Genomic DNA, 20,156 nt, shown 5'->3' with positions numbered 1-20,156 from the left:
TTATTTGGGACACGGACCTAGCTTATATCTGTAGAGCGCCTAGCACATTTTTGGATGCTATATAAATAAAAGAAAAAATAATAAATCATTAAAACAATAATGACAGCTCCCCTTGGCTTACATGAGAGTTCTAGATTATGGGTTTATAAGATCACCTTAAATCACAACAGATACATGCAGGAATAAGAACACACACATTTATACAATCTGTACAGGTACATTTAACATTGACCATGCAGTTTCCAAGCAGGGATGCATCTCACAAAACAAAGTGTGTCATATTATTACAATTTAAGTATTTGGGATGTAAAAACACACACCCAACTATACAAAATAAATCCTGGATCCTGCACTGGGATATGCTAAGGCGGGGGTCGGCAACCTTTCAGAAGCGGTGTGCCGAGTCTTCATTTATTCACTCTAATTTAAGGTTTCGCTTGCCGGTAATACATTTTAACGTTTTTAGAAGGTCTCTTTCTATAAGTCTATATTATATAACTAAACTATTGTATGTAAAGTAAACCAGGTTTTCAAAATGTTTAAGAAGCGTCATTTAAAATTAAATTAAAATGCTGATCTCATGCCACCAGCCTGCTCAGCTCGCCGCCAGCCTGGGGTTCTGTTCACCTAGGCCGGCAGAGGGCTGATCAGGGCCTGCGGCCGGGACCCCAGACCTGGGGGGCGGGGGGTGTTTCAGGGGTCAGGGCAGAGGGCTGGGGGAGGGGATTCAGAGCAGAAGGCTTTGGTGTGTTTGGGGGGGGGTTAAGAGATCAGGGCAGAGGGCTGGGGGGGTGCAGGGCAGAGGGCTGGGTGTGTGTTGGGGTGGGGGGGTTCAGGGCAGAGGGCTGGGGGTATAGGGGTGCAGGGCAGAAGGCTGAGTGTGGGGGAGTTCAGGGCAGAGGGATGGGGTGCTCGGCTATAGGGGTGCTCCCAGTCCCCTGCCCTGAGCGGCTCAGGGCAGGAGGCTGGAAGGGATATGCCCTGTTTGACCCCCTTTCCCCAGGCTCCGTCCCTACCTCTCTCTGCGTCCTCTACGGAGCTGTGTGCATGCTGTCGCTCTTCCCCCTCGCTAGGGCCAGCAGCTGATTGGCAGAGGGAAAGAGAGGAGGAGGGGCCGGAAAGCACAGCTGGGGGAAGAAAAGGGGGATGGGGGAAGCTTGGCTGCCGCAGAACCAAGCTTCTGCCTCCTGCCCCAGCAGGGGAGAGCGGTAGGCAGGGGGGCTGAGTGGGGTTGGGGGCCGGGACTGCGGCAGGGAGCTGCGTGCCACTCAAAATCGGCTCGCGTGCCGTAGGTTGCCGACCCCTGTGCTAAGGTAACCTCCATTTCTTTTTTCTTACATCATGGTGTTCAGCCAAACACACTATGCTGTAATTACAGCTGCTGTTTCTACTCGCTCTGAGTTGATATGGAAACATTCCCAGACAAGGTGGCAAGCCAATCAGTAGTGAGATCTGTCAGAGTTACAAAACTGGCAGCGATTTGGAGCACCAGTCAGATCCCACCCAGCCCTGCAGGGAGAAGATAGAGCTGTCGGGGTAACCCAGACTGAATCTCTGGGTTGAATCTCAGTGCCATTTCCTGTAATTTTACAGAAGTCAATAAGATTTAGACTGGGAAACACCACGAAGAAGGAATTGTAGACTGGAGGCCAAATGTCTTCAGGACATCATTGAACCAAAGACAGTGTGTGAGCCTAACAGCTGCGGTAATTATCAAGTTTTCTTTTCTTTCTTATTTGAAGTTTGTGCGTGCAATAGCGTGGATGCTGAAATAGTTGGTTATATAGTATAACTAAACTTTTTACCTTCTTGGTCAATTTTACTTATTTGTCAATATAATACTCAGGGTGAGCCTATCTGAAGGCAGAAGATCTCCGATTGTCAGAGTCCCAATTTATTTTATATGGCATTATAATATATGTATGTAGCTTCAGGTTTAGGTCCTGTGTTATATTCTTAATTTCAAGGAAAACAACACAATTTCTAGTTAGTGATATTCATCTAGCTAGGGTGCATTGTAACACTGTGCTGTAACCGTTTATCTTTGGAATGTTATTCATAAAAAGGAATTTAAAATTATGAATTGCGTGTGCGCACATAACTTGCTTATGGTAAAGATTGGTACTGGATTCCCAAGATGAGAAAAAGTGAATCTTCTTATAATTTCCACTTTTAGTATTTAGATGGTTTCTATAGAAAATCCAGGTGTAGTCTCTTGCGATGATAGGGATTCATGGTCTGTATAAATCCTTTAAGTCAGAGAGAGGAACTCCATAGCACAGAATTGGTAAGTAGATTGACTTACCTCTCCTCTACATAGGTTACACTAGTACAAGCCCCTGTGCCCATTCAATGACCCAAGGAAGCTAATGAGACTCTGCATAGACACAAAGATCCAGGCTTGTGGATCCCAATGCAGGATCAGGGCCCCGGGGCCCTAGTGAAGTAATCACAGAAGTAAAACTTCAGTGGTATGTTAACATTTGGGAATGTTGAAAGCTTAAACACATTACAGAGTAGTTACTAAATGGCCTATATTTCATGTTTTGCATATCAAATACAGATTAAATAATACACTTTTTCATGATGCTGTGAGATGGCATCAATTTAATGCTTCAGAGGTATATTTATTTTTATGTGAAATACTTATCCAATTTATCTCATTTTCCCCTCTCCCTTCTCATTTACCATCACACACACTTCTACCTTACTCTTTCTAGTCTTCTATTCATTCTTTTCCAATTATATGCCTCTGAACTCAATTTTTTTTTTAAATGATACTAGTCCTCTGGATGCTACCTTCCTTAAGTATACATATATCTTTAGAATGGTTTCCTGAGAGAACACAAATTCATTCTCTTTATGATGGCACCACTGTCCTGATCTTAACTTTAGAGATCCCTTTGATATCTATGCTTCTGATTGTGCAACCAGATCCTATATTGACTGGCTACACAAATGCACATAAACAACAACTGTGTATATTTAATAGCTTTATTTCAAAGTTTTGGGGAGAAATGCACCTGGCCCCAAATCTAAAAGCTGGAAGCATGACGAGTTATACCGCACTTCCATCAGGAACATTCATTTTTCTGTGCCCCGCATTGTGGCCCCAAATTTACTTCTTTTTTTATGCAATCTTCTAGACAGATAATCTGGCTTTGATAGAAAATGGTTATACAAAAGAGAAGAATGACACATTTTAAGCTTTCTGGACTATTTTTTCTTACATCCCTCATTTTGGGTGCAATAGGCAGACTAACAAGGCTAATGAGATCTCGCTCTTATATACATGTAAAGCTATATGATTTCTTGCTCTCAAGTCTCCACTTCAACAGGCCCAAGCCTTGAGACCACAAATTCTTTTACAAGCTTGATTTTTCTGTATCACCGTACAATGTACTGATGCTACATAACACACCTTGCCCAGTCTCCTTTAATTATATCACAGCAAAGACTCAAACAAACCTCAAACAGACTAGCTGTAAGTTCTTCCAATTCCTGTCCAAGTTGATCTCGCACTTTAGAAAGTCTTTCACATTCTTCATCTTTTAATTTCAGCTCCTATGGAAAATTGAAAATTATTTATTCTAACTTAATGTAGTAGTTTGTGGGCTTTTAAAGCTCTGCCACAAGTAAATCAGTGGAACAGATAATCTTTGCTAAATAAAACCTTTCAAAACATTAAACTTAACACTAGAGGCAATAACATTAATGCTGAAAATGTATACCTAATACTTCCTTCTACATGGCAACCTGTCAGTCTGATCTAAAAATACAACTAAGCTAAATATGTGTTTCCAAAATTCTCTGAAGTACAAAAAGCTTCTTTCCTGAAATACAGAAGACTACATTCACTGAAACAGAATATAGAAACCAAAAGAAGAATATATAAAAAGAATTCTATAAGGTTTGGTTATTTCATAAGTTTTGTATTGTGACAATATGAGTACTGCTTCCACTAGTGCTTGATATAGCCATATAGCCAATATACACCTTTCACATTTTTAATTTAATTTAAAGAAATGTTTTATTTTCTTTCCCTTTAAAGAAAAACATTTGTCTGAAGAAGAGTCTCCGTTCTCACAGAATCTTTTTAATATAAAGTTTTGTCTCCAGGGAGCCGCCTTACAGTACAGCTCTAGCTAACTCCAAAACAACACTCTAGTTATATCCCTGCTCCTTGTAAAGGCAGAAATATGCAGTCAAATCAAATCAGTTTAATGCTACTTATAACTGTCTACTATAACATTAAAACTTGGCGAGTGGGAGGCTTAATCTTATTTACACTAAGACCCCTATAGGCCCCTTTACACTGCCAGAACATTGTAAAGTGGGCATAAATTACATTTGCTCCCACTTTAAGATCTTAACACTGAGCCGAGCAGCGTAAAGAAGTCTTAGTGTAAATGAGAATATGGTCTAAGATTTCTTGAATATACTTTATAAATGAAAGGAAAAGCTCAGAAGAGTCTTCCTATTGCCAGTCCTTCCTGACATTAGAATACTGCACACAGTCCGGAACAGTGGCAGCTGGAGCCCAAAAAAGTGGTAGTGCTGCAGGTAGCAACCTCCCACAGTGCCCAGGTTGATCATGTTTTCAAAGTGAAACACTGAAACACTGGGGTTTGGAGTATTTTGATAGATATAGGGGAGGTTGGTGAGGAAGTGGGAAGAAAAAAAGGGGGGGCACTCTCGTCCTTCACCCACTGCTTGGCCCTTTCAAAATGAAAACCTGGGACCTTTTACAAGAAAGGGCAGGGTGGGAGAAAACAGTATATATGTCACTTTAATGCCTTTGGTGTTGTCTTTATCACAATCTCTCCTCTTTCAATCTACCATTCCCCATGTACACCAACTCATTAACCAATTGACTCTCAAGTCCCCTTGCACTCATTTGTGCCAACCAAACCCATCCCCCTTCAAACTCACAGCCTGCCAGACTACATCAGCTCACTCCAAACCAACTCCCACCAACTCCACATACACCCCAACAATTTATCTCCACAGTCAAGAAGCCCTCATCTTCCTACTTAACCTGCCATAGCTCTGAACTACCCCCCACCTCAGCTCTAAGCTCTCTCCTATCCAAGACTCCAAGTTCAGAACTCTTTTCCCTTCTACCGGACATCCAACACAAGTCTCAGAAATCCTTCCACCCCACTTGTTGATGGGTCTGGAAAAGCAGAAGAGGTAGCAGGGAGGGTGTGCATGTGATCTGAAACAGCTCCACTGATGCCTGTATTCCCTCCGCCTCCCTCTGCTGCTCTCAGTCCATGTTACATAGAGCTAGACTACCTCATTGGCAGCCACTATTACTGAAGCCTCCAGGTGTCCCACTAAGTCTCCAAATGGGAGCATGTGACACTGCACTTCACAGTACATCACTTTACATACGTGTGATATTTTTGGTGGGGCTTACACTCAATTGGCTCGAATCATCAGCTTACCCTACTCATGACACTCAATGAAAGCAATAAAATAGCACCACTGAATACACAGTAATATGTTTTTTTTAGATATTTTAAAATGGGGGTATTCTTGAAGCCATCACGGTTTCTGAATTCTCAGATTACAGCTTTGGGTCTTAGCACCCTACATTCCCCACAGTGGGACATGAGGCTACAGCCACTCCCCTATGATGTAGAACTCAGCCATTCACAATTTTGTCACTGCCACAATAGAATACTCTAATACACTCTATCAGACTTCCCTTGAAAATCACCCAGAATATTCAGCTGCCCACCTGCCCACCCCTTTGGAGGAGGAAATCACTATGAAGACATAGAAACAATGCCCAAATCTCTGCATTGGCTTCCTATACAGTTCTGGATGCAACTGAAGGTGTTCCCAATTGTCTTCCAAAGATTAAACACCCTACAACATAGGCATGAGAAACCACATCTCATTTTGTAGCATCAAATTAAGCTCTTGTTCTCAATTCCTAGGATAACACTGGCAGCAAAATTTTCTAATATCCTGCTTTTGGACAACTAAAGTTTGACAAACCTCAGGGCACACTTATAGGCCCACCTAGTTTGGAATTTGTAGATTTTTTTTATTTTATTTGGGAGTTGTGTTTATTTTGGGTTTGTTTGTGTGAAAGTTTCATTTTTTGCTTTTCCGATCTGCAGACTTAACTTTTTTGAAAGATTGTATTTCGAGAGGTACTATGCATGCAAAGGCACAGCAATTAAGGTATATCTCCCAACTTAATATCTATTGTTCCACACACAAGCAGCTAGCTTTCCCAAAGAGAATGCTGTAGAAAAATGAAAGAGGTTAGGGAGGGAGACAGATGCATATCTTGTGGTGGGAGAACAGAAAGAAAGAGGAAAAAGAAGAGGAAGACCATGGAAATAAAAGGAGAGAAACAAAGTACAATAAAGGAATTAAACAGAAAAATAAACCCAAGGGAAGACAACACTGAAGGTCAGCAAGTTTATATTTACTCATGTTCCTTTTTGTTTAACTGTATTTCTCGAGGAAAAAGTAGGGGAGTTGAAGAAGGGAAAAGGCAGGTTTTGATCCAGGAGTGGTGAATATTCAGGCCTCGTATGTTTCTACAATGGAGAGGGAACATACCAGCACTTAGTTTTCAACTTCACTGTTTGTAAAGGAAACATTACATGCATCAGTAAGCCTCAAAAGGAAGTTAAAATAACATTAGGTCAAGCATTATCTTAAAGTCACATTGAAAGGTAAAACTAGTTTTGCCGACTTTTAAACCTTTAAAGTGACAGAATTAACATAAAATATTGTGGTTTAGATACATGGATTTTTTTTTTTAAAACTGTTCAGCTTGTGGTGATTGGAAAGACTACCTTTTTAAGATTCAGTGTAGGCTGTCAAAGTAATAAGACTAAGGATGTAAACTTATTTAAACAATAAAATTGTCCAAGCAGGAGTTCAGTTTTGGCTACGTTACTGAAACATAACAAAAAAGCAGAGGACACCATACATAGCCTATGCTCTTAGAAGTTTGGCTAGACATGTCAAATCTTAAATCCTGTTGGGCAAGTTTCCAGGCTGTTATTTAGGAGGAACATAGTACACTAAATATTACATTGTCAAACAAGCTAAATATTTTGCGTTGATGTGCTTTAAAAGCAAAGATATCTAGACAGATGCTAAAGGCTCTCTCTTATGTTTGAAGCTGTTACTGAAGACTTAGGTCTTGGCTACACTTGCGAGTTGCAGGGCTGTAAAGCCGCCCCCAGCGCTGTAACTCACTCCCCGTCCACACTGGCAAGGCATTTGCAGCGCTGTATCTCCTTGGTTGCAGCGCTGCATGTACTCCACATCCCTGAAAGGAATAGCGTGTATTGCGCTGCCGCTGCGGCTCCAGTGTGGCCGCCCAATGCACTGTGACTGGCCTCCAGAAGTATTCGGCAGTATCCCACAATGCCTGTTCTAGCCACTCTGGTCATCAGTTCAAACTCTACTGCCCTGGCCTCAGGTAACCAACCATGTGACCCACCCTTTACATTCCCGGGGAATTTTAAAAATCCCCTTCCTGTGTGCTCAGCCCGGCATGGCATGGAGTGGAGTGCTATCAGCGAATTTTTCCAGGTGACCATGCCTCCACGCGCCAAGCGAGCCCCAGCATGGAGCAATGGCGAGTTGCTGGACCTCATCAGTGTTTGCGGGGAGGACGCTGCGCTCCAGCCGTAGGAATTATGATACCTTCAGGAAGGTATTAAAGGACATGATGGAAAGGTGCCATGACCGGGACGCCCTGCAGTGAAGGAGCTGCAGAGTGACTACCGCAAAGCCCGCGACGCAAACGGCCGCTTGGGTGCTCCCCCCGCGACCTGCCGATTCTACAAAGAGCTGGATGCGATACTTGGGATTAACCCCACCTCCACTCTGAGCACCACCATGGACACTTCAGAGCCAGTGTGGGGGCAGAGGGAGGAGGAGGAAAACGGGAGTGAGGGTGGTGGGCCGGATGGAGACACCCCGGAATCCCTGGAGCCATGCAGCCAGGAGCTCTTCTCGAGCCAGGAAGAAGGTAGCCAGTCACAGCGATCGGTACTTGGTGGAGGACAAACAGAAGAGCAGGTTCCCGGTAAGCATTTTTTTTTTCGGGAAGGAATTTTTTCAGTGCAGGCTCTTTGGGAGAGGAGGGTTATGCATGCCTGCCTAGATGCAGAATAGTGCATTGATGTGGTTTATCACATCGCGGTAAGCAGCCTCGGTAATCTCCTCGAATGTCTCATCCAGAAAGCATGCAATGCGCTTGCACAGGTTTATTGGGAGAGCCACCGTGGTCCTTGTCCCAGCCAGGCTAACGTGTCCGCGCCACTGTGCCGCGAGGGGCTGGGGGACCATTGCTGCACATAGGCAAGCTGCATATGGGCCAGAGTGGAAACCGCATTGCAGGAGAAGACCCTCCCTTGCTTCCCAAGTCACCCTGAGCAGCAAGATATCGTCCAGGATGAACTCCTGTGGAAAATGTTGGGACAGTGTTCAGTGTAGGTGCCCCCTGAAGATGTTGGCTTTCCCCAAGGCACAGAAACCCAGAGGACAGTGCAGCCCTGAAACAATCAGTCCCTCTTACTCACCATTTTGAGGCTCCCGTGGGATGTGCGCGCTCTGTTTCGGATGGGAAAATTATGCAATTGTGTAGACCTTGTTTGTTTTCTACTCCTTAAGTGCGGGGGGAATCATTACTCTGTCTGGTATAAACAATGCTGCCTCTGTTAAACGTTGCATTTTGCTTCTACAGCAGCATCAACCTTGAGACCTCAGCTGTCCCTCTTATCGCCTGCTCAGAGACTGCGAAAAAGCAAAGAAGACATGCTGCAAGAAGTGATGCGCAATCTATTAAACAGAAAGAGAAAGCACAGAACTGGAGGGAGAGAGAAAGCAGGATCCGCCAGGAAAACGCAGCGCACCGGCAGCAAAGCACAGATCGGCTCATAAACATCCTGGAGCGCCAAGCAGACACTATCCAGGAGCTCGTAGCCATGCAGAAAGAGGAGCAGTACCGCAAACGCCACCCCTCCCCCCCCACAGCCCTTGTCCCAAAACTCTTTCCATTGTGCCCCACTGTCACCTCCAACCCACTTTCCCCAACTTCCGTGTTCTTCACACCACCCGCTGTCTCCAACACCAGTATCTTCACCACTCAGCCCTGAAAACCATGACCCTTACCCTCTGCACTCAACCCCCATCACCATACAGTATAGCTATCCTGAAGTGCAGCACTCACTGCACAGCATACCAGACAGGACATACACGAATCTGTGATTGTACCGTTCCCCACTCCACCCCCTTGTTTCTTTTCAATAAATGGATTTTTTGGCTTTGAAAACGTTCTTTATTATTGCTTAAAGTAAAAGACTTCTTAGCCCAGGAAATAAACAGGCACTGCAAGTCTGCTTGTCTGCTTAGCAAGCACTGATTCCTAAAGATTGGAACTACTGCACTTCACTCCCGTGCAGGGCACCAGATATCACTGCTGGTTTTCAGCCTCAAATTGCTCCCTCAAGGCATCCCTAATCCTTGCAGCCCCGCGCTAGGCCCCTGTAAATATATTATAATAGCCCTGCTCTCTGGCTGTGCAAATTCAGCCTCCAGGTGTTGAACCTCGGAGGTCCATGCCTGAGTGAAGCTTTCACCCTTCCCTTCACAAATATTATGGAGGGCACAGCACGCGGATATAACCGCGGGGATGCTGTTTTCGGCCAAGTCCAGCTTCCCATACAGAGATCGCCAGCGGCTCTTTAAACGTCCAAAGGCACACTCCACAGTCATTCAGCACCGGCTCAGCCTGTAGTTGAACCATTCCTTGCTGCTGTCAAGGCTCCCTGTATAGGGTTTCATAAGCCACAGCATTAACAGGTAAGCGGGATCTTCAAGGGGCATTTCAACTTCCCCTAGTGTGATCTTCCGCACTGGGAAAAAAGTTCTGGCCTGCATCTTCCTGAACAGCCAAGTGTTCCGAAAGATGCGTGCGTCATGCACCTTTCCGGGCCAGCCTGTGTTAATGTCAATAAAAGGCCCACTGTGATCTACAAGCGCCTGGAGAACCATAGAGAAATACCCCTTCCGATTAACGTACTCAGATCCTAGGTGGGGTGGTGCCAGAATAGGAATGTGCGTCCCATCTATCGCCCCTCCACAGTTAGGGAACCCTATTTGTGCAAAGCCATCCACTATGTCCTGCACGTTACCCAGAGTCACGGTTCTTCTGAGTAGGATGCGATTAATGGCCTTGCAAACTTGCATCAACACGATTCCAACAGTCGACTTTCCCACTCCAAACTCGTTTGCGACCGACCGGTAGCTGTCTGGAGTTGCCAGTTTCCAGATTGCAATAGCCACCCACTTCTCCACTGGCAGGGCAGCTCTCAATCTCGTTTCCTTGCGCCGCAGGGTAGGGGTGAGCTCCTCACACAGTCCCATGAAAGTGGCTTTTCTCATCCGAAAGTTCTGCAGCCACTGCTCGTCATCCCAGACTTCCATGACGATGTGATCCCACCACTCGGTGCTTGGTTTCCCAAGCCCAAAGGTGGCGTTCCACGGTGCTGAGCATGTCCGTGAATGCCACAAGCAATTTCGTGTCCTACGCGTTACGCGGCTCAATAGCATCATCAGACTCCTCACTCTCACTTTGGATCTTAAGGAATAGTTGGACAGCCAAATGTGACATGCTGGCGAGACTCGTCAGCATACGCCTCAGCAGTTCGGGCTCCATTTCCCGTAGACAGATCGCGCTGCACAGAAACCGTTGAAAGATGGCGCCAAAGGTGGACGGAAACAAAGGGATTTCTGGGATGTGAAGCGATGCATCACGGGGCGTTAGGACAGGACCCAGAATGCCCCTCACCCACGCCCCCTTCCCACAACCCACGGCGCCAGAATGGGAAGAGGTGCTCTGTGGGATAGCTGCCCATAATGCACCGCTCCCAATGGCGCAGCAAATGCTGCAAATGTGGCCACGACAGTGCACTGGGCAGCTGTCAGTGTGGACAGACTGCAGCGCTTTCCCTACTCAGCTGTACAAAGTCAGGTTTAACTCACAGCGCTGTACATCTGCAAGTGTAGCCAAGGCGTTAGCTATACTCAGCCTGTGAGTAATGAGAAATAAAAAGCACACGCTGAGACAGCTGGTTTAGTGGCACTCCCCACCTAGCTACTTAAAAAATAAAAAAGATAAGCTACTTGGAGAAAATCAACTAATTTTAAACCTGAAAACTCACAAAATTACTATGGAATTATTTCACCCAGACTTTTAACAAAAGTCAAAAATAGTCTCCCTATGCAGATAGATAACAATGGTAGTGCTTTTATTATCTGACTAGATCTTCATGAACAAAGTGTTAATATAGGAGCACATACACCTATACCCCGATATAACGTGACTCGATAATCCGAATTCATGTTATAACGCGGTAAAGCAGCGCTCCGGGAGGGGCGGGGCTGTGCACTCCGGTGGATCAAAGCAAGTTCGATATAACGAGGTTTCACCTATAACGCGGTAAGATATTTTGGCTCCCGAGGACAGCGTTATATCTGGGTAGAGGTGTATATACAACTGATAAAGTATGCCAACACAGTCTGCCAGGATCTGCACTTCACCTTTAATTGCTTAAGGACCAAGAGGCTTGCTCTCAGCACTCATCTGTTTATGAGAAGCCTGGTTTTCCTTGAAATGCCACAGCATAATCAGATATTCCAGATAAGCTCCCAACAAAAGACAATTCTGAGATGCCAATCACTTAAGATGGGGAACAAACAAAAGGAACTGACTTGAAGCCATTCTCTGGCACTCTCCAACAGGTCATGGAATGCTGTACATCAAGATATGGTCACTATTCATCTGGATGACATCTAAATGTGGTTGGCTTATTTTTCTTAACCACTTTTGACAAGCACCTCAATCTGAGGTTGGCAGATATAATAAGTGTATAAAGACATGACTGGAAAAGGTCTTAGGTACAAGTTTACTGAGTCAGTGAGTCTTGAAATAACCATGCTCAGCTAATCATCTGAGTTTCTTGATATTTGTTTTAATGAAGGAATACAGCTGATGAGTTGCAAACTTGAACAGCCCACACAAAAGACGCCATTGTGGGTTGAAGTGAAAGCATACTTGCACTGATTAACTCTATGTCCCTGTTATCTTCAGTATGAAGTTGATGAGACTGAGTCAACTCAAGTTCTCACTACAAAGATTCCTTTTTTGCATTGGTCCACCTGAGCCTGTCTTTGCTGACCTTCTGAATATGCTGCCAAATGGTTATTTTATTTGTAGAAGGCTTTTGGAAAGGGGTGGGTTTGAGGGTTTGTGTTTTATAAAATTCTTATTATACTTGCTGGTGACTGTTTGTCATGGAGGGATGGGCAGTCCTTTATATTGGTATGTTATATGTATTTTTTTTTATTTATGGAATGCACACTCGCAGCACTAAATTGGTGCCAGAGACATTTAAATTTAAAGAAAGAGACAGTTTAATTCCAATAAATAACTAGAGAGCTTTAATCAACCTTCCTACCAACTCCAGCACTCTTATCAGGAGACAGCCACTAGGAATAAGATTAAGGATTAAAAAGAGAAAGTGGAAACAGCAGGAATAAGTTCAAAAGGAGGTTCACAAAGAGTTCAGACAAAATTAAATTTGCAAGAGGAAAAATCTGTGGACAGGAGAATGCTTTAGGATATCTAAATTCAAGAAATGCCTAGAATAAAGTTGAATGCAACCCTGGCTCTTATATCAGACCCCAACTTTCCCCCAATCTTATAAGCAGCTTTGGATGTGGTGGCTCATCTAGACGGAAGCAGAGTAAGCATAACTGTCACTGAGACCCCCAGAAATTCTAGGATATTTCCTTTTTGCAACCTTGCTGATGGTGCCAGGCATCTTGAGAAGTGCCTAATGTCTGGCCTCTCTGAGGGAAGAAGTGGGTTTTCCACCACCATCCAAATCATTAGCGTAACAGATTTTATATGTCCTGAAACACACTATCAGTGTTGTACATGCCCTGTTCACTCTGATAACTTTGGCCAGCAGCGTCTCAAAAAGATGAGAGAGAAGGTATATTCAAATACATACATGAATATTGGACCCCATTAGGTAGTTAGGTTGATGTTAGTTTCCCAATTTAAAAACTTCCCAGATAAGGCTATCTCAGATTTTCTGGTTGTTCTCATGGTGACAATGGTGACCAGGGCTACACTGAAGTTGTTTAGGTAACCCTAGCTATGCATCTGCGTACTTTCAAGTGTTTGGGGTTTTTCTGTAAAGTGGAACTTTAAACTTAGAAAACTACAATGAATTGACAACTGGTTGGTGACAGTGATTGACTTTCCCCAAAAACTTAACCACAGTTGTTTTTTTGGTTTTGTTTTGTTTGCCAAATTCCAACAAAATAAAACACCATAACAAAGAATGGAAAGTTGGCTAAGAACGATTATTTAGTGGAAAAATCTCAATATCTGGAACAATATGAGAACCCATATTTAAAATTTACATTAACAATCATAATGAAGGGGTAAATTCAGCCATGACAGAATTAATGACAACATCCAACACTGGGGGGGGAGGGGAAGCATTCAGGAAGACTGATCCAAACATGTGGCAAGATGGGGTTAAATACAAATAAATGTGGAGAGAGGGAAAAGACAGCACATCTACAAACTGGGTAACATCCACCAGGAAACTAGCAATTCTAAGAAAGACAAAGTGGTGTTAACACAATAAGTAATAATGCTTTGCATTTATATAGCACACCTTCCATCCAAGGAAGGCAAAGCGCTTTACAAATACTAATGAATTACATCTCTGCACATTGCATAATAAAAAAGTATTACTTCCATTTTACAGATAAGGAACAGAAGCAGAGTTTAAAGGACTTCCCTGGGTTACATGTCAGTTTGCAGCAAGAACAAGAAATGAAACCAGATGTTCTGGTTCCCAGTCACACACTTTAACAACAAAGCTATTCCACCTGACAGAAGACAGCATTCCATTCGAAGTATGGCATAATGGTAGCGTGAAGAGTGCCACTGATGTTCTTATTTCTTCTTTCATATACATGCATTCCTATGATACATCATTGTAGTATGTGAAAACCTGTATTCTAAAATATTTCTATTTTCTATGGCAGCTGCTACATTTATGTAGTGTGGGAGAGAGAAGCCTCAAGAGGTATATTATCAGTGTCTATAAATATCTACAAGGTAACACTAGAACAGAAGGGAATTATTCTTATTCTCAGAAGGGAGGAATGGCCTAAGTTTAAGGAAAGAAAAATGTTTTAATTTAGACATTACAGAAAAAGATTTTCATAAGAAGAAGAATCAATACTTGAGCACTCTACCAGAGGAGGTTTGAGTCATCATCACTGCAGATATTCGGGATCAGATTACATAAAATAATGATGTCGTGATAATCCTGAAAAACTGGGGGACCCAGACTGTTCAATTTCTGACCCATAAAGTTCATGACAGTACAAATCTCTCTCTATTCTGCAAGCAGAAATCATTAGAGAATACAATAAAACAAATCTTACCCTCTGAGCTTTTGCAAGTTCTTCTTTCAATCTCTCATAGCCTTTCTCTCTTACTTCCAGTACAGATGGGCTCCGTAAGTGAGACAGACTGTCTGTACTCAGCCCAAAAATATCTTCATTCCCTTCAGAAACATCCGTCAGTGTAGCACCCTGCAAAAACTCTCTCTCTGCAGTATTGCTCTCCTTTCTGGAATTACTGTGTTTGGATGACCCACTCTGGGGTCCAGAGGTAGAACAAGGAACCGTGTCTGTAACACTGATGCTGGAAAGAAATGACATTTCTTTATTTAAATAAGAACACACATTGAGAGGAATAAGTCTTTTAGAAATGTCAGTTTTGCTGTTAAATGTGCCACTATAAGCATAATTTAACATAGGATATTAAAGATATTCATAATATTTTTACTGAAGACATGCTATGTAAACCATTTAAATAAATTAACAAGATTTGCATTTAAATAAATCAGATGTTAGTCATCATCAATAACCTACTTGATGCCTGATGTTTCCCCACAATTTAGGTGCCTTGGAGATGAATAAACAGGTTGTGTGGGAAGGTCAGAAACATTTAATGCATTGGGTTGGATAGGTGTAGAGCACACAGCAGAAGGATGTGGGCGGTAGATTACGCTGGGTGAGGTAGTTGGTTCCTGAGACCCTGGCTCATACGCTCCAAGAAGATCTGGTGTAGTGGGAGAAGCTAGGTTCACTTCATGAAAGCCTTCCAATGGGTCACTGGCCATAATAAAAGCCTCATCATATGAAATCCTGAATTAAATAAGCAAATGATTAGAATGATTACTAAAGAATACGTTTATATATTACATTATTAACTTCAAATGCAAGCAACCCATTCTTACTCAAACACTGGACAGAATGACTCACAACGCGGGTGGCTTAGGAGTAAACTTTAGGTGCCTGCTTACCAGAGTGATGGGAACTGAATGTATTGCGATGAACGTGTGTTCTGTTTTATACAATGAAGTCAGCTTGCACTAGATTGCAGGCGTCTTGTAAAGCTACACAAATGTGCTGAACACATGTGTGGTGTATAGTGGAGTAGGGAACAGAAGTTACAGGAGAAAAATGGATGTTTTAGGTAAAACTCTCTCTTCTACCCTAGATCAGTACTCTACTTTTAATCACAATAAAATAGAAAGGAACATAAGAAAACTCATATTCCAGTGTCTGAAGTATTTCCAATCAGTCTGTAAATAAGTCTCCCAAAGTTCCATGGTTTGTTAAACTACAGGCCTGTTCCTGAAATAGCTCACTCAAGTGGCAAAAATAGTCAATGGGACTACTCAGACAAATGAGCCCTTAAATTTATATCTTTAGCATATCAACCCAAAGATAAACAAAATAGTAATACTTGAAGTAGTAAAATACTAATAAAACTGCCATGCACAAATCTCTGCATTTTCTCCACATTCACCATAAAGTGAAAATTCACTATTTTGAATTGAAAAGGTTCTAACACAATTTTTGTTGTCAGCATAAAATCAGGGAGACTATGTGCCCTTTACAACCAGGTAACTCCAATTTTACAGAAATTTCACAGGGTATCCAAACCCTTTGTAAAAGTCAGGGTTCAATTTGGAGACCTGAGGGGAAAACTAAGTACCAGGTACTTACATGACCACCTCTGAAAGTGGTGGCAATGCAAACAGATTTTTCCATGGTTTATAAGCATAAATAAATGCAATATAATGTCTCTTCATGTAGCTGCAGAATACCATGGGAAAGAATTATAGCATTTAAACAACAGACACGTATGGCATTTTATAGACAAAAATCTGCCCTGCTTAAATCTTACAATTGAAAAAGACAGCACCACAAATGATGACAAAGGATGGTGCAAGAGAGGAGGTATGCAGAGATGAGGTTTATAACTGTCAAAGATCATGTGATATACTTACTATTACATTTGCAGCCAGTTTGTGAATTTTTTAAAATAATTATAATGTAGGGACAGTGTCCAGGGTGGAGATCAGCAATTTGCATTTGCAGTAATTTAGTTACTGCATCACTTTTTGGTCCATTTAATAAAAACAGAGTTAAAAGGGAGGGAACTTCACATGCTGCAGAAAAACTTAAAACTTTATTCAAAACAAACAGTTTTCTACCTCCAGTATTGTATTTGTGCTGGATACATGTACATCAATAATTATTTCCTAATGTGACTAGCTATTTAAATACATTGCCAGGTAAGATTTAAAAAAAAAAAAAAAAACCTAAAATGTTCCTGCACCTGAACACAATGGCTTCACTGTGTTGTTTCTGTGTTAAGTATGCCCTTGCTACTTCACAGAAAGATCTTGCAGGAAATCCCAGACAACAATGCACACTAAGGACCATGTATGGCTTAATTGGGACCTCTTTGCATTCCTGTTTTCTGCAGAAATGTGTTATTTAGAACTACCTACAATGGTAGTATCCCCTCCACTTGCACAGTGTTTCTTTTGTAAGCAGAATAAATGCTAAATCTACAGCTTCTCTACTGTACCACAAACATGAGCAGCTTATTTTTAAGTTCCCATGTAAGCAATTTCTTTGGCAAGAGAATCTTTTTTCTACACCTGTGCTTAACTAGCATAAAATATTCCAATAATGTACTTTGAGGATAAAGCCTGTTTGATTAATGAATGAAAAGATGGGCAGGAGCAGGCTGACAAAAGTACAGACCATTTTCTTCAAGGTTAAACTTCAACAATATGTTTTCAGCTTCCCTCTACTGAAATCACTGGAGTGAAAGTGGATTTTTATAACATTTTAAAAGCTCAAACATAGGGACTAAAAAACTGCCCCTGCACCTATACAAAGGAACTTACTAGACCAGTTGAAAAATGTCCACGACATACCCAAAGCCACTGCCTCCCACCCTGATATGTCAATTCAATTTCTCCTACCCACCACTTCACAGTTCAGTTCCCCCTTTCCTCAATAAAGGAATCTAAACTTTCCACAATCACATTCTTACTCTCTGCCTCCCCACTTCTCCTTTGCATCCCAATTTCTACAATAAGCAGAAAAAGGAGGGAGGCAATTCCTCTGCATGACTGAAAGGGAGAACGATTGCCTGAATGACATGCCTGAATGACTTGCCCAACTGGCAGACAAGTGGAGAATATGGCCTAGGAAGCAAAATGGGAGCAACAATCCTGCCAGTTCCTCTGTATGTCAATCCCCTTGCTCCGTGACTCCCATTTCATCAAGTATGACAAACTTTAATGTGAAGGAACTATCATCACACAAGCCAGCAGATAGCTAAAAACTGCCAGCTCTCCAAGATTTTCTGGACAGGTGATCAGTGCAGGGAGCATATTAAGAGGCTGAAGAGCAAGTGCCGGAAGACCAGGGACAAGAACTGCACCTCAGGCAACTCACCAAGATGCCCATTTTATGACGACTTTGACCAGATCCTGGGCACTGCACCTAGCAGGGAGCCAACCGTGCTTCATGACGACCTGGCCAGCCAGTATGGTGCCCTGCTGGCCCTTGAATCCAGCCTGGGGACTGATGGGAGCCAGCAGCAGGCTCCTAGTCAGGAGCATGAAGTGACTCTTAATGAAACCAGTCCCAGAGCAGACAGTGGATCAGGACCAACAACAAATTCTCGGTCTCTACTCAAAAGAGCTGTTTGACACTGCCCCACCCCAACCCCACGAGGAACAGCCAGCTGCCGAGCCTGCAGAGAATCCAGTGGAAACAGAAGCCACTCCAGAGCTTGGTAAGTGTACGACTCAAAAGTTTATTCTGACAGTAATGGGAGGGAAGCAAAAATGGTAAGCCTGGCTACCAACATTTGGCCACTAGCGGCAGATTGTATCACAACACCAAGACATTCCCACTCCCTCTTCCCTTTCCTCCCACCATGTGGAGTTTAAAATAGTGACTTGGAATTTCAAACATTCATAAACAGCTGTAAAGGTTATTTTAACTGTTAAATCACCAAGGTTTGCTAGGGTTATTCTTGTTTTCCTTTCATTATTTAGAAATTTGCCACTCTGCAATCACGTCTCCTGGGTCTATGCAGCCACCCGTAATTAGTGAACTGCGTGTGTGTGTTTGGGAAACAGTATTCTATTTCCAAACCTAGTCCATTTCAGTTAGAGGTATTCCATGCAATTTCTGCAGGTCACAAAATCATTTCTCCAAAGTACAAGTGTGGTGGCAGTTTTTTCCCAGAACTGTGCTGGGTGCAGGATGGAGTAAAGTTACAGATTTCAGTGCGTTTTTATGCAGCAATAACAGAATAATTCATGTTAATTCCCTCGTGGATTCTGACCCAATCCTGGCTGCTGATCGCTGCAAACTTTTCTTGAAGCAGGAACTCCAGACAGTCACACTGCAGGGATGGGTGTATTTTTCAGGCCCCCCATATAGCTGACCAGCCCACTCCACTCAAATGTGCTGTTCAGTTACTATTCATTTGAATACTTCAGCTGCATACACTGCAAGTTTCCCTCCAGCAGCTTGGAATAACATCTCCCACTGCCAATAGGGCACCACAAGAACAGTTATGTCTGCCAAAATATGAAAGGCCTGAAATGAGAGCAAAGCCTTTGGCAGCAAGGGCGCTATACACACACCCCACTCCAAATGGTAATTAGTTATGAAACGTTTATGAAACGGAATAAAGGTTATAATTCTAAAATTACCATTGTCTCTGCCATTCTGTAACTGCAATTAACAATGCTGTGTGTAGAGACAGTGTGAGGACTGAAGCACCCCCTTCACAGTATGTGTTGGTTCATGTTAGACCTGTTACATTTTATGTCCTGGAAATTTCACAATAATTCTGTCCTGCTCCATTGAACTACTTTAGACAATGACCCTGTGTTTCTGGTCCTATTTCAGGACCCTCAATCTATACTGCCTGCTGTTCTTCAGGAACTCAAAATCTTGCCCCATGTACCTTCACAGACTGTTCCAAGAGGAAACATTTCCGTGATGAAGTTATGGTCAATGCTCTTGAGAGGGCAGACCAGCAGGTCCAGTACCCGAAGAAGAGGGGCAAGAGACAAGAACAATGGCATGCTGACAGGCAGGTGGAGAGGCTCAGGCTTGTCATCCAGGTGGAGGACAGTGTTTCAGCAGCAGAGCTAGCACTTGCAAAGCAGTTTCTAGAACAGGAACAATGGCTAAGGGAGGAAGATAAGAGTTCAACACAGAACTGCTTCACCAACTCCTGTCAATAATGGCTGCAAGAGCACCAGCTCCTGCTGCTTCCCACATACCTCAGCATGATCACCCTGCAATGTACCCTCACTTCAGCAGTAGCTTGGACAACTCCATGTCAGGGCAGCCCATGCATCCAAGACTCATGAGCAGCTGGGACAGGGCACCTAAACACCATGCAGTCTTTCTTCTTCCATCCCAGTCTGATGAAAACCTCCACCTCTCTCCCCCACCACCAAGTGAGGGGAAAACATATAAAGAAGGGAAAGGAGAATGTGGAGCATGAGGACTTGTAGCGATAATGGGACTGTGTCTAGTATTCACTATTTCCTGCCCTTTTATGCGGGGGTGGGTGGGTTTGTGATGATAAAACTAAAAACATGTTCAGGAGCAATTAAGCATTAGTAAGCAAATGGTATTCCTCTATTTAGTGTTCACAGCAATTCACATTT

At 43.0% G+C, this 20,156-nt stretch overlaps 1 protein-coding gene and 1 long non-coding RNA gene across 3 annotated transcripts in view; one reads left to right on the top strand and one right to left on the bottom strand.

Moving 5' to 3' along the window:
* The window catches only part of RAB3IP (RAB3A interacting protein), a 55,191-nt gene that overhangs the window by 22,200 nt on the left and 12,835 nt on the right, over nucleotides 1-20,156 (bottom strand). The window contains exons 2-4 of one of the 2 annotated variants that reach the window (XM_054026323.1): nucleotides 15,016-15,291; nucleotides 14,524-14,785; nucleotides 3,469-3,564 (exon numbers count right to left, since the gene is read on the bottom strand). In XM_054026323.1, the coding sequence (XP_053882298.1) occupies nucleotides 3,469-3,564; nucleotides 14,524-14,785; nucleotides 15,016-15,266 (609 nt within the window). In that variant the 5' untranslated portion in view covers nucleotides 15,267-15,291. The remainder of the gene's footprint in view (nucleotides 1-3,468; nucleotides 3,565-14,523; nucleotides 14,786-15,015; nucleotides 15,292-20,156) is intronic. The other variant, XM_054026331.1, reaches the window with a different exon arrangement.
* LOC128836248 (uncharacterized) lies at nucleotides 884-14,527 on the top strand. The gene is made up of 2 exons (XR_008444755.1): nucleotides 884-1,706; nucleotides 13,836-14,527. It is a non-coding gene; the product is annotated as an uncharacterized LOC128836248 (long non-coding RNA).

The sequence above is a fragment of the Malaclemys terrapin genome, chromosome 1 (assembly GCF_027887155.1).
Source record: "Malaclemys terrapin pileata isolate rMalTer1 chromosome 1, rMalTer1.hap1, whole genome shotgun sequence".
NCBI lineage: Eukaryota > Metazoa > Chordata > Testudines > Emydidae > Malaclemys > Malaclemys terrapin.
The sequence above is the reverse complement of the archived record's forward strand: the minus strand, read 5'-3'. Positions and strand labels throughout refer to the sequence as shown.